Source organism: Eubalaena glacialis, chromosome 12 (assembly GCF_028564815.1).
Source record: "Eubalaena glacialis isolate mEubGla1 chromosome 12, mEubGla1.1.hap2.+ XY, whole genome shotgun sequence".
In the NCBI taxonomy this organism is placed as follows: Eukaryota; Metazoa; Chordata; class Mammalia; order Artiodactyla; family Balaenidae; genus Eubalaena; species Eubalaena glacialis.
In genome coordinates, this window is record NC_083727.1 from 50,841,509 (window position 1) to 50,856,796 (window position 15,288).

Below are 15,288 nucleotides of genomic sequence, written 5' to 3' on the forward strand. Positions count from 1 at the left end.
CAATTTATAAAGTGGTCTTTACAAAAATGTAGTTTTCTGATTTTAATACCACATTCAGTATGAAAACATTTTCATCAAATATTAAGACAATTTATAATTAAAGAGTTAAGAATTATTTGAGGGCTTTATGATTATCTACATGTTAATGTTTCTCACTCCAAGGCAAGTAAAATTAAAGATAGTGGTAGCACCAAAGTATCCGTATACCAGACACGGGAGCACAGTTGAAGAGGCAGCAAGTGGAGCAGACCTTGAAACACAAAGAATTAAAATTTTCATTGACTTTTTCACTAGCTCCTGGAATGGTGACACCATCCATCAAGGCCATTTTAGCCTGCAGTACAACAAATCCAGGTATTAGCTTACAACATCTTTTCTTAAACTGTAGTCTGAGAAGTTTCCATAAAATGTTCAAAAGTGTCATGGAGAACCTAGCAATTTCACTCCTAGGAACCTATCTAACAGAAATGAAAACATGTCCATGTAAAAATTTGTATGTGGAAGTTCACACAGCATTATTCACAACAGCCAAAAAGTAGAAACAGCTCCATGTCCATCAACTGATGAATGGATAAACAAAATGTGGTAAATATCCAGATAGGGTCCCTTGGCTTCCAGCCCAAGGTGGCAACATAGGAGCCTCCTGAACTCAATCCACTCTGAAAGAAATCCAGAAATTAGCTGAGTGACTCCTACACATTGGGCAAATGAGAAAATACCCACATCACCTACATCAAAACAGCTGCTGCTTGAGTGTCTAGCTTCCAGTCAGCCTATGCTGACTGTGATCCTCCCATTTGGGGCACTGATAGGTCATGGCACACCCTCAACTACTGGGAGCCTCTAAAAACAAAGAAAGTGGCTTAAACAAGTGCAAAGGCTTAAGAGATGGCCAAGAGCTGGGGCCAGCCTGAGCTGTGTTCATCTTCCACACAAGACCACTCTGTCAAGACAGGGAGAGGTGGCTATTTTATCTAATGGGCAGAGACCAACACATAGAGTCAAAGAAAATGAAAAAACAGAGGAACATGTTCCAAACGGAGAAACAAGATAAAATGCCAGAAACACACCTTACTGAAACAAAGATAAGTGATTTATCTGATAAAGAGTTTAAACTAATGGTCATAAGGATGCTCACCAACATCAGGAGAACAATGCATAAACCAAGTGAAATTTTCAAGAGATAGAAAATATAAGAAAGTACCAAACAGAAGTCACAGAGCTGAACAATACAATAATCGAACTGAAAAATTCAGTACAATAGCAGACTGTAGACACATAAATCAGTTTAACAGAATAGAAAGCACAGAAATAATCCCATGCATATATTGTCAGTTAATTTATGACAAACTAGCCAAGGATGTACAATGGGGAAAAGATAGTTTCTTCAATAAATGGTGTTAGGAAAGCTGTATAGCCTCCTGCAGAAGAATAAAACTGAACACCTATCTTACACCATACACAAAAATCTACTCAAAATGGATCAAAGACTTGAAACACAAGCCCTGAAACCCTAAAACTCCTATAAGAAAAGGGGATAAGTTCCTTGACATCAATCTTGGCAATGATTTTTTTTTTTTGATTTGACACCAAAAGCAAAAATAAATAAGCGGGACTACATCAAACTAAAAAATTTTCTGCCCAGCAAAAGAAACCATCAACAAGATAAAAAGGCAGTCTAGGGAATGGGAAAAAGTATTTGTAAATCATATATCTGATAAGGGATTAAAATCCAAAATATATAAAGAACTCATACAACCCAGTATCAAAAAAAAAATCCAATTTTTTAAAATGGGCAGATGAGCTGAATAGATATTCTTCCAAAGAAGGCATACAAATGACCAACAGGTACATGAAAAGGTGCTCAACATCACTAATCATCAGATAAATGCAAATCAAAACCACAATGAGATATCACCTCTCACACCTGTTAGGGTATCTAAAATCGAAAAGACGAGATAAATGCTGGTGAGGATGTGGAGAAAAAGGAGCGCATGTGCACTGTTGGTAGGAATGTCAACTAGTACAGCCACTATGGAAATCAGTATGGAGCTTCCACAAGTAATTAAAAAATAGAATTACCATATGATCCAGGAATCCCACTTCTGGATATATATATCCAAAGGAAACAAAGTCATTATCTCAAAGAGCTATCTCTCCTCCCATGTTCATAGCAGCATTATTCACAATAGCCAAGGTGTGGAAACAACCTGGTCTGCCACCAGATAAATGGATAAAGAAGATGTGGTGTGTGTATGTACACACACACACACACACACACACACACAATGGAATGTTGTTCAGCCATGGGAAAGAAGGAAATCCTGACATTTGCAACAACATGGATGGACCTTGAGGGCATTATGCTAAGTTAAATAAGCCAGGCAGAGAAAGACAAATACTGCATGGTATCACTTGTATGTGGAATCTAAAAACAAATCAAACTCATAGAAAGAGAGTAGAAAAGTGGTTGTCATGGGCTGGGAGGTGTGGGAAATGGGGAGAAGTTGATAAAATGGTACAAAAGTTCAGCTATAAGATGAATAAGACCTAAGGAGCTAATGTATGACATGATGACTATAGTTGGTAATACTGTACTACTGTATAATTGCAATTTGGCAAGAGAGTAGAACTTAAATGTTGTCACACACACAAGATAAATATGTGAGGTGACGGATGTGTTAATTAACTAAATGGGAGAAGTCCCTTCACAATGTATACGTATCAAATCTTCACGACATATACTTTAAATATCTTACAATTTTATAAAGCTGGAAAAATAATAAATAAATAGTATATTCATATAATGGAGTAGTATTCAGTATTTTTAATGAATGAACTATTGATACCCCCTACAATATGGATGACTACCAAAATCATTATACTGAGTAAATGAAGCCAGACAAAGAAAATACTACATACTCTATGATTCATTCCATATGTATGACATGTCTTAAAAGGACGCATTTATAGATCTGGGTTGAGTAGAAAGAATAAGGCTTTCAAATCTGGAACTAGGAAGACCAAGATGGGACATGAGAACAGTGTTAAATTATGTGACGGTCTTTGATACTGAGGAGAGTATGTCGTTGTTCCATGTGGCCACAGGGGAAAGAAGCACCATTGGTAGGAGGAAGGTACAGGGAGATGTGTTTCATTATTAGTAAGACTTTCCAAAAAGAACAAAGACTGAAGGCAGTGAGCTACTTGTCAATAGATAAGCATAGACTGAGTGGACATTTGGCAGGGAGAGTATGGAAGAAAGCTCTCCTTAGTGTCAGAGAGCTAATCAGTTAATTCCAATTTTGAGATACTGTGACTTAAATTACTGAATACATTATCACAACTCGATACTTATTAAATTATAAACAAAGTGTTAAAACCATGAAGTTCCTCTGTCACTGCTCAGACACAGTTGTCAAGTTCTTTTCTTCTTTTCATCTTGCCAGAGGAAATCCCTCTAAGGACATTGCCATCCATCCCTTTGCTCCACCACACTAAGATTACATGTCCCAGGCCATCCCTGTCCCACACAATCAAAGCCAATCTCTCAGCCATCCAAGAACTGTGGAAGTCAGGAGAGAGGTGTGGCAAGACACCAAGCTTCACACCATTCTGCATGACATCCTTCCCTTTTCTGCTGCTGATCTCTGAAGAAAATGGGCCAAAGTGTCTGCCAGGCAAGAGGCTCTATAAACATGAGAATGGAAAAGAAAGAAGAGGGCATACCAAAGCACAGTTGCATGTTACCTCCTTGTGGGATCTGGCGCCTCTAGACCAGTGTTCTCAGAGAACTCTCTGTGCTGACGGAAATGTTCTGTATCTTCACTGTCCAATACAGCAGCCACTAGCCACACATGTGGCTATTAAGCAGTTGAAATGTATTTAGTTGGTGAGGCTGAGAAATCAAATGTTTAATTTTATTTAATTTTAATAGAGCTGCAAGTGACTTGTAGCTGCCATACTGGACAGAGCAGCTCTAAAGCAATCAAGCCCCAGCCTAGACATCACATGCCCTGAGGATTTTAGGGATATGGAACAGGAAAGAGCAGATTTGCTCCTTTCTTCTCATACCCACAACTCCGCCCTGGTTCAGATTCTTTTCAACTCACACCCAGCACTCCTATGATGACCTCCTAATTGTCCTACCAGACTTCATATCTGGGCCCTCCAGGCCATCCTTCGGGCCACCTGATCTTCCTAAAACTCTGTTTTGATCAAGTCACTCTGTTAAGATCTGAACTCCTCAGTCTGGCATTTAAAGCCCTCCCAATCCTGTTCCAAACCCTCTTTCTAACTTTATTTCTCAGTTGGAACAAATACAAACCCTCCTTACAGCTCCATCATACAATGTGCTTTTTCATACCCTTATCTGGGAGTTTCTTACACCATCCTCACACTAGCTGTGTTATACTATGTGAATTAAACCTTCTGACTTTATTAACTCAGCTATAAAGTGGGATAATGCTGTCCGCCTTGCAGTATATTTTGAGCAGAAAATGAAAGAATATACATGTGCAGTGCTCAGAACAGTGATGGCATCTGGCAGACATGCAATAATTAGTTAAACTTCACTGACCACTACTTATTTGAGTGAAAGGATCAGAGGAAAAACAGACTCATAATATGTGTGTGCTTTATTATACATACTTTGCATTTCTTTTTGGTATATACAATGGTTTCCTTATATGTTATGAAAACACAAAGGAGACTGTATTTTCATAACTCTACAGTTAAATCACCTGTGGTAAAACTCTGGTTTTAAAGAAGGAAATAATAAGAGTTTTTATAACTCTTACCCTCTGAAAAGCTACAGAATCTCTCTGGGGGTCATGAACTATATTAATTTGATTCCATTCAGCTTTAGAATTCTATCTACAAATATTTCTTGAATGTCAACAAAACATAAATTATCTGAAATGTATACTCAGTAATTGTCAGATAAAAGGAGCACAATCCTGCTAGCCTAGACCGGAGCCCCCAGGGCATGTCTTTAAGGCACTTCTCTGATCTCCCAGTATTTTAGGGGACTCCAGTTTCAAGAGTCCTGAGCCAATGAGCCCCCAAACCCGAGGGGTGCTGGTTAGTTTTCATGCAAACCTTAAGGTCATATCAAAGGACCCATTCATTGCATTAGACTGGAGGACTACCTATACACCATATGTGTGAATGCATCCAAAGTACATGTGCTTTTCTCACATGGATTCTTTAGGCAATTACATCTTAATAATATGATGAAAGATTATCAAACATTTTCAACAAATAACCTCCAAGTATTTCCCTGTTTCTCCATGTACCAAATCCACCTCTCCACCAAAGGAAACAAATAAGTAATACATTTTGAAAAGGAATTCTAAAGTTTATAGAAAAAGTGACTGATCCCAAGTACCATTTATCCCTCTGGAGGGAAGTAGCTGATCAAGAGGTCCAGAGGTCCAAAGATGTAAGTGACATAATTACCACTATCACATGCTTTTCTGGAAAGTATCCTTCTGCCCAAATATTATTCCCCTTTGGGGAAAAAAAAATTAATATATAGAAAGGAATTTTAGGGCTTCCCTGGTGGCGCAGTGGTTGGGAATCTGCCAGCCAATGCAGGGGACACGGGTTTGAGCCCTGGTCCAGGAAGATCCCACATGCGACAGAGCAACTAAGCCCGTGCGCCACAACTACTGAGCCGGTGCACCTAGAGACCATGGTCTGCAACAGGAGAAGCCACCGCAATGAGAAGCCCGTGCACTGCAACAAAGAGTAGCTCGCCGCAACTAGAGAAAGCCTGCATGCAGCAACGAAGACCCAACGCAGCCAAAACTAAATAAATTAAATAAATTTTTTTTAAAAAGTAATTTTATTATTATCCATTAATATTTTTTAATGTCTCTTTCTTTAACAGGATGACATGATTTCTAAAAGAAGGGCTGAACTTATAATAGAGAGAGAGCAAAAAAGGAAAGGAGGGGAGGTAAGTAAATAAAATTGCTTACTTCAAAAAAAAAGGACACACATATTTAAAACATATATATTTTACACATATATAAAATCTCAGCAATGTAGAATAAAAAGATGCATAGCAGTCTTTTTTTAATTTTTATTTTACGTTGGAGTATAGTTGATTTACAATGTTATATTAGTTTCAGGTGTACAGCAAAGTGATTGTTATACATATACATATATCTATTCTTTTTCAGATTCTTTTCCCATATAGGTTATTGCAGAGTATTGAGTAGAGTTCCCTGTGCTATACAGTAGGTCCTTGTTGATTATCTATTTTATATATAGTAGTGTATCTGTTAATCCCAACCTCCTAATTTATCCCTCCCCTGCACCTTTCTCCTTTGGTAACCATAAGTTTGTTTTCTAAATCTGTGAGTCTGTGTCTGTTTTGTAAAGAAGTTCATTTGTATTTTTTGTTAGATTCCACATATAAGTGATATCATATGATATTTGTCTTTCGCTGCCTGATTTACTTCACTTAGTATGATAATCTCTAGGTCCATCCACGTCTCTACAAATGACCCAATTTCGTTCCTTTTTTGTTTTTTGTTGTTTTTGTTTTTCTGCTATTCTCTTTTTTCCTTTTTTTTTTTAAACGTCTTTATTGGAGTACAATTGCTTTACGTTGTTGAGTTAGTTGCTGCTGTATAACAAAGTGAATCAGCTATACGTATACATATATCCCCATATCCCATCCCTCTTGCATCTCCCTCCCACCCTCCCTATCCCACCCCTCTAGGTGGTCACAAAGCACTGAGCTGATCTCCCTGTGCTATGTGGCTGCTTCCCACTAACTATCTATTTTACAATTGGTAGTGTATATATGTCAGTGCCACTCTCTCACTTCGTCTCAGCTTACCCTTCCCCCTCCCCGTGTCCTCAAGTCCATTCTCTACGTGTGCATCTTTATTCCTGTCCTGCCACTAGGTTCTTCAGAACCTTTTTTTTTTTTTTTAAGATTCCATATGTATGTGTTAGCATACGGTATTTGTTTTTCTCTTTCTGACTTACTTCACTCTGTATGAGAGACTCTAGGTCTATCCACCTCACTACAGATAACTCAATTTCATTCCTTTTTATGGCTGAGTAATATTCTATTTAATATATGTGTATCACATCTTCTTTATCCATTCATCTGTTGATGGACATTTAGGTTGCTTTCATGTCTTGACTATTGTAAATAGTGCTGCAGTGAACATTGGGGTGCATGTATCTTTTCATGTATCTTTTCTCCAGAAATATGCCCTGGAGTGGGATTGCTGGATTATAAGGTAGCTCTATTTTTAGTGTTTTTAAGGAAACGCCATACTGTCCTACATAGTGGTTGAATCAGTTTACACTCCCACCAACAGTGTAGGAGGGTTCCCTTTTCTCCACACCCTCTCCAGTATTTATTGTTTGTAGACTTTTTGAAAATGGCCATTCTGACCCGTGTGAAGTGATACCTCATTGTAGTTCTGATTTGCATTTCTCTAATAATTAGTGATGTTGAGCATCAAAAAGATGCATAGAAGTCTTGATGGAAATATAGAGTTTATGTATAAGTTCTGAGATTATATATCATTTTTATTTTCTTTACACTTTTTGGTATTCTATAACTGTTTGCAATGAACTTTTATTACTTTTATAATCAGAATAACGAACATTTTTAAAAGAAAGAAAACCAAGATGTTTAAATAAGATGTTTAAATAATCTAATACAAAATATAATAATACTACATTAAAATATGCTTCTTGTGGATTTTCATTTGTGCTTTTCACACTTCAGCTCATGCTACAGGGAGATAGGCTGGGAGCTTGGGAATAAGGTCTAGACAGAGAGCCTGTGAAGTTGTGCTGGAGCTAAAATATAGATTACCTCGAGATAAAGAACGGAATGAGGCAGAGCCTGTAGATGCTCAGAGTCACATACTGTGCAGGATGTTCAATACAGCTCCTCTTTTCCATCTGCTGATTTTTTGAAAAGATAAACCTTGAAGATCATGGATTTCGTTTTGTTTAGAGAGGAGCTAGTCCCCAATTGACCTAGCTGACCCAAATGCTACAGCCAAGCAACTCAGATGAAATATTCTGTCTTATAGACAAAATAAGATTTTGTAAGTTAGCTCTTCTGAGACTTAATCTTTTATAAAAATTGGCTATGTATCTCCCACAATTAATTTATACAAACTGACTTTTGGAAGACAATTCCTGAGATTTTTTATGAGCGTTCCTGAGATTTTTAATGAGATTTTCTGAGATTAAAACTGTGTATTTTTTTAAACTTTTTTGATGGGAATTTTATATTTACTGCTACTGCCTCAGACAAGGAAAGCCCAAACACAGTACAGCATCTCAAGGATCACTTAGTGCAATTGTTATAATCAGTTAATGTGACAACCTGAGTTGAATCCATCCTGACTCCACATAGACCTTGGAGCTTGTTTTCATGCACAGAACCAGGGGTCTTCTCATCACTTGCCTCTCTGTACAGAAATATGCACCTTCTTGACTCACCTTTTTCCCAAGCAGTTAGGGAACCATATGCAGATAAAGCCCTTCCCAGGTTTGTCTTCTCAGCCTTAACATTATTGCCTTTACTGTCTGACTTTTTAGCAACAAATAAAACACTTTTAACATTAGAAATCACTTCAAAGTCTCAAGGTGACTACTTCCATTAATTTTATAGGAAAATGTCGCCATCATGTGGAATTTTAGTCTCCAAATGTGACTGAAGAATATTCTATAAACCAGTGGCTTCATACAGATTTACAATGCATATCTCCCAATTCCTTGGAGGCCTTGCGTCTACTCTTACCCCTAGCTCCAGAATCTTTGCCCTCGTCCTGTACACTAGCTCTTTCTCTGGTGCCTGGGTCCCTTTTACCAAGTGTAACGTAGCCACATGCAGGAGAATGCCAGGAATAGCCGTGAAGGATTTTATCACTTTTCTAGATACAAGGAGATGCAAGAATTGGGCTCATAAAATCATCTCCTGAAAATATCTAACTATCTGAAGACCTGTTCTGCCAGTTTTTTCTAGAGCACAGAGTGCCTCATTTCTGATCCATCCTGAACTTCTTTCCGGGGCTGTTGAAGGTCAGCAGCTGCAGCAGCTCATAATTTAATCCTTGTAGAGGTAGAGGGCAAGTGCCAATTTGTAGGTGACAAAAGACAGAGCTTTCTATTAGAGTTTTAGTCCCCCTCTGCCACCACCACTCTAATGGAGGCTGCCCTCCGAGCAAATGCACAAAATAAGAGAACTAACCCTAAGCCAATCGCTCCCTCCAAATTTTGACTACGCTACAAAATCTGCCTTTGTTCACTCTTCAGAAGCCCTCTGGAGCAAGAGAGAGAGAAAAAAATGTGTGTGTATTTGTGTGTGTGTTGTCCATGGCTTATGGTTATTAATCTGCTAGAGGCTAAATGAACTTATTCCTTCATACTGGAGGCAGATCTCTGAGACCATGAATTTTAGAACATGTATCTCCTAACATAAGGACTGAAAGATACTAGACATAAGGAACAAAGCAGCGCTGTTCCAGAGGACCAAAATGCCATTTACAGAAAAATAAAACCTTTTTCCCTAAAAAGAATTAACCTGTGGGTCTCTCAGATGGTCTCCTATGAAGATTTTTAGGCTATTAACCTTTTAAAAAATTTAAAGGAACTAGCCACAGCAACGTGATCAGAAAAAGAAACAGCATACATATTGAAAAGTAAGAACAAAATTTAATATTTGCACATAATTTGATTATCTAGAAGGTCCAAGAGGGTAAATTGCAGAAAAATTATTTAAGTTTGATCCCACCAGCTCCTCATGTAACAGTGACATTTGTCCCCATGAAGAAAAAAGTAAATAATTTCTAAAGTAATTAAATAATCTGTCTAGAAAATGCGAGGTGCCACAGAATGTTGGTTGGTGCTCTTCATCATCTGGGACAAGATCCAGCCTGCCTGCCTCTTCTCATCCTCACATCTTAAATGGAAGCATGATACAACCTGTCCTGCTCACAAACCCAGAGCTTACAGTTGCTCTGAATTAATCAGTTTAGTCCTTCATTTGTAAAAATGAATGGACAACCAAGGATAGCCATATATTTGAAATTATCAATACAAAGAAGAACCAAGATGAACAAACAGAATACTTGACTCTAAAACAAATAGACAATACAGGAAATATATTAAACATTTAAAAAATTCCAATTTGCCTTAAATAATTCAAGAACTTGTATCCATAAAACAAAAACAGGATGGTATGAAAAACCAGAGAGCAAAAAAAAGTTCATGGAAACTACAATATATCATTTAAATTAATTGAAAGTTTCTTGTTAAACTTATATAAATTTTTCAAAATAACAAACAAGTTGGAAGAGCTATTAAATAGAGCTGGAGAGGTGAGCAAAAGTTCATCTGAAACTAAGATGTCTGCAGCTCGTAGTGTGGACTCATCCCACCATACCTCCAATGATCGTTAGCAAATCAAATCTCAAACTAAAAAATTGTCAAAATATAAGAAAAAGGAAAAAGTAGTAAGAGAACCAAATGGCTTCAAAATTCAAATAAAAAAGAATAAGAACTGAGAAACATAGTTCCAATGCCAAACTCCTTCGGGGGAAAGAGGAGCCTGGGCACAGAACAGGGAAGGGCCCTTTGTCCTCTCATCTTCCTCCCGGCACCTGCAAGTCCAAATCCCAGCTCCAGGCGCCTTTAAAGGAACCAGGGTCTAATCAGTTAGAAAGATCAGGAAATAGCGAGCTAATCAGAAGTGTGCAGGCAAGAGGTAATGACAGGGCAAACAGTAGAGCAGGACTAGAAAGGAGGAGAGGGTCTTAAGTATTATTTAGGATTCCTGTTCTTAGAAACTGGATGTGCAATAATGGAGAGCGAGGAGTCAAGATGAGTCCCAGGTTTCCGACTGGAAGGCAGTGCTCCATCTGGGACAAGGGATACTTCAGGGCGACGTGCATAGAGGCAGTGCAGGAGGATCAGTAGGACAGGGTTCAGTGTTATGCAAACTGAACTGTAGCACTTCGAGCCTATACAACACCACTTAGTATCAGTATCCTGTCGTGGTCTTCAATAATCATTTATGTGTTATTCTGGTTTCGTCAGATAAGCTGCAGCCTCCTCAGGGGCGTGTACTATTCTATTAGAACAGTGCTTTATACAAAATGACAATAATAACTATAACAGCATAATAATAGGAATAACAGCTATCATTTGCATGCTTACCATGTACCAGACAGTTTTCTGAGGGCTTTGCATGTATTAACTTATTTTAGCACTGCCAACAACCATGTGAGGGAGGTACTTTCCTTATTCCTATTTTACAGATGAGGAAACTGGTTTTGTCCAAGCTAACACAGCTAGGGAGTGTTTTATATACTCTTTGAGTTGCATTAAATATTGTTACTGAAGACCATGAAAAACATGTAATGTTCTGACAACTATAGCATTAAATATTAGCAGTTAATATCTTGTCTAGGTATTTATTTATGGGATCACTGTGGTGTTAGAGTCTTGAAGGCATTAAATTTCTTGGGTGCCAGATATTTGAAATTTTACTATATCAGTTGATGAACGTTGCATGCCATACTAACCAATATCCACTTATTCCAAAATATCCCAGATGATTAGTTAGCAGTGTCATTTGTTCCATATTTTATGTATAGTAAAAGGGAATATTTTCTTCCTTAGACTGTTAGAAAAGATGAAGACATGAGCGAGGAAGAACCTGAAGATGAGGAAGATGATATTGACAACATCCTTGATGAATTTCCAAAAGATGAGGAAGTGATGAGTGAGGAAGATGAAGAGCAGGAAATTGATGCGCTCAAACGCCTGAGAGGTGAACTGGGAGAAAAATTTGAAACAGATATGAATAATTTACAAATAATACAGGTTATTACTTTTTCATTTTTCATAATTCAAAAAATAACGTTTGAGAATGAAACAAAAGCGATTTGGTTTATGCCTTGGTTTCTTTTTAACATTTCAAAAGAAATGTATATTTTTAGGGGTTAGGTCCCTTTCGTCAGCACCATTTACAATTATAAAAACTAGTTAATAAATCAAGGGCAACATGGAAGCCACATAGGGTCAAAGTTTTAGCTGCCAACATGCAGTTACTTGGAAGCTGAAAAATATTTGTTCTCTAGACTGAAGTAATCAGTTACTAGCAACGTCCATGTGCTGTAACTAAATACTGCCAGCCTCCTTCCCACTAAAAATATTTGGTTTTATGATTTTTTTTCATTAGGAAGAATTTGAGAAGTTTTTGATACCAGTAATTCTCATTAATGGAGCTCGGAAAACCCACATTGTACAATACATATTGAATATGAAACTGAAACCGCTGGTGGAGAATCGTGCAAGCATTTTTGAGAAATGTTATCCAATATCATCCCGCCTTGCCCAGAAAATGCTCAGCTTTACCTACAAGTATATAAGCTCGTTTGGCTACTGGGACCCTGTAAAGGTAATGTCAGCAAATGCATCTGAAAGCCATGTTCTTTCTCTTATTTCTTTTTTTTTTTAAGTATGTCTAAGAAGACAGTGGATAAGTTGAAAAAATTGTAAGCATTGTATAGTATTCTTAACTAGCTATAAAAATATGTGTGGTTGTTTCGCCTTTCTGAAGTAGGAAAGTAGTTGAAGGGTTTATTTCTTTCGTCTATTTCTGTAGAGATCATCCAGTTCCAACTTGGTTTTAACTCTGTAGCAGAAGATGGTAGTAGAAATATTTTCAAACTAGACATCTAGCGAGCTGAGCTCTGACACAATTTGCTATCTAATTTTAGGCAAGTCCTTTAAACTCTTTGATTCCGTTTCCTCACCTTTAAGATGGGAGGATACTGCCATCAGGCCAATGTGATCAAATGCAAGAATATAAAGTTCTCTGGAAAGTGTGAGATACCATACAAAATGTGCCTTTAATGTTCGTCACAAACTTATTTCTAAGCACCGTATTTTTATGCAGTGTGGACAAACATTTAATGTAATTGGAATTCAGTAACTTCAAATGTGGGATGGTTTTCAACAAATCTTAATCAAGAACATGCCAGCCACTGTGTCAGTCCCTGAGAATAGAGCAGTGAATAAAACAGACAAGGTTCCTTTGTCATGGGCCTTATATTCTAGTTGGGTTGGAGAGGGAGGATAGGCAATAAATAAGTAAACAAATAGGTTCTTGTCAGGTTGTATTAAGTGCTATAAAGACAATAAAAGAATGTCACGTAAAGGTGACCTGCCCTCTCGACCAGTGTACCTTCTTATTTCCATCAGTGAAGTAGCACAGTGGAGAAGACCATGGCCTCTCGAGCCAGACTGCCTGAGTTCAAAACCACCACTTACTAGCTGAGTGACCTTGAACAAATTACTTCACCACTCTGAGCCATTCCCATTTGCACAATGGCAATAAGAATAGTCCCTACCTCACGATATTGTTACAATTACTAAATCAGTTAATTATTGTAAAGTGCTTGCAACAGTGCTTGTTTTTTTGTGAATGCTCAATTAATATAAGTTGTTGTTGTTATTAACATGTATTGGTCACTGATAAAAAGTATTTTGGAGGAAGGGATCCAAAATGGAGCCATGTGCATATTACTTGAAACCTCCTTCTTGGTTGATGTTGATACAATCAGTTTCAATTCTACTTAATTGTGATATCTTCTTTACCTTAACTGTAAGGATGTCAAGAGAAACCTTTTCCAATATCATGCTGAAATATAGAAACATTATGACAGTTCCCTCCATAGAGAATCAGATAAAGTTAAGCATGTATTAGGATCACCTAGAAAGCTTTTGAAAAATAGTTACACCCTAACCTTCTCTTTGAGATGGGCAAGAGAGGGGAAGAAGCAGTCAAAGCCAGAACCCTATTTAAGGACCCATGTCCAAACATAATTAGGATTGTATAAAGATGCCTTGTGGAGAAATGAGTGCATGGTCATAGGAAGGGTTTAAGCATATAAATCATTTTTTCAGGGCTATTGGGAATCTTTCTGGGTGCCTGACCACTTGATGTTTCTGATTTGATGACACCTTGGGTATTCTGACCTATGGAGAAGAAAGATACATGCTAGATATTTTGGGCAATAGCAGAAACTATTGTAAGAATTCACACTTAATTTGTGAATCTGAAATGGAATCATTAAACGTTCAGCTTGTCTTTTATTACCAAGTATAAGAAATAGAGCAGACATTCCCACCCCATCCCTGGGTCTCTTCTTATCCCTAACATTTACTCCCAGCCGTGAACATCACTTCAGCCCAAGAATGATGATGCTGACAACACCATTGACCTGTGACAACTATCCTGGTGTAGTTCTGGGGGAGGAGCAATATTACCAGACTGTTTCCCACCTACTCTGTCAAGTCCAGGGATGACTGATGCTTGGCCATCTGATGATATAAAAAAGATATCCATTTAATTACCCAGTCGTCATCATCACCAATGCAAAGATGTGGGACCAGTCCTCCCTCTCCATTCCATACCGACACCTTAGGCTGCCTTTTAGGTGTATTCTTCCCTTTTGTGGCTGCTCTTGATGTTTGTGTGAGTGGGATTTCGTCTGTATAAAAATGTAGAAGAGAAGCTAGTGGGATTTGTCCTACCAGTACACTCCCATATATAACCCAGGACCCCACCTGTATTAGTCTACTCATGCTGCCATAATGGAATACCACAGACTGGGTAGCTTAAACAGCAGAAATGTATTTTCTCACTGTTCTGGAGGCTGGAAGTCCAAGATTAAGGTGCCAGCAGGGATGGTTTTTCTGGTGAGGCCTCTCTTCCTGGCTTGTAGATGGCCACTTCTCACTGTGTCCTCAATGATTTTCCTCTGTGCTCATGCACTCCTGGTGTCTCTTTTCTCTTCTTATAAGGACACCAGTCCTCAGATTAGAGCCCCATTCTTATAACCTCATTGAACCTTAGTTACCTCCTTAAAGCCCCTGTCTCCAAATACAGTAACTTTGAGGGTTAGGGCTTCAAACCATGATTTTGGGAGGACACATTTCCGTACATTACGCCACCTTAGGAATGGACCTGTCTGTGAAGATAAATTGGCCCATGAATATATCCAAACACCTTTACACTCCTTGGCAGAAACATTCAGTATATGCTAAACACATTATAAAGGAAGTAGAATAACTATAATTGTCAGAAACTGAAACATTTAAGAAAAACTACATTTATTCCATATGAGTATAAAATAATTCATTCTTTTTACAGTTTTTTAATATCAGTATTTGATTATAATTAGTTTTCTTGTTCTATAAGAAAGATTTTACAAATTTGTTTTTTCA

The 15,288-nt window shown here is 37.8% G+C and overlaps 1 protein-coding gene across 1 annotated transcript in view; it reads left to right on the forward strand.

Moving 5' to 3' along the window:
• The window catches only part of AK9 (adenylate kinase 9), a 114,650-nt gene that overhangs the window by 84,897 nt on the left and 14,465 nt on the right, over positions 1-15,288 (forward strand). The window contains 3 exon segments of the mRNA XM_061207210.1: positions 5,894-5,962; positions 11,674-11,877; positions 12,236-12,454. Coding sequence (XP_061063193.1) covers positions 5,894-5,962; positions 11,674-11,877; positions 12,236-12,454 — 492 coding nt within the window.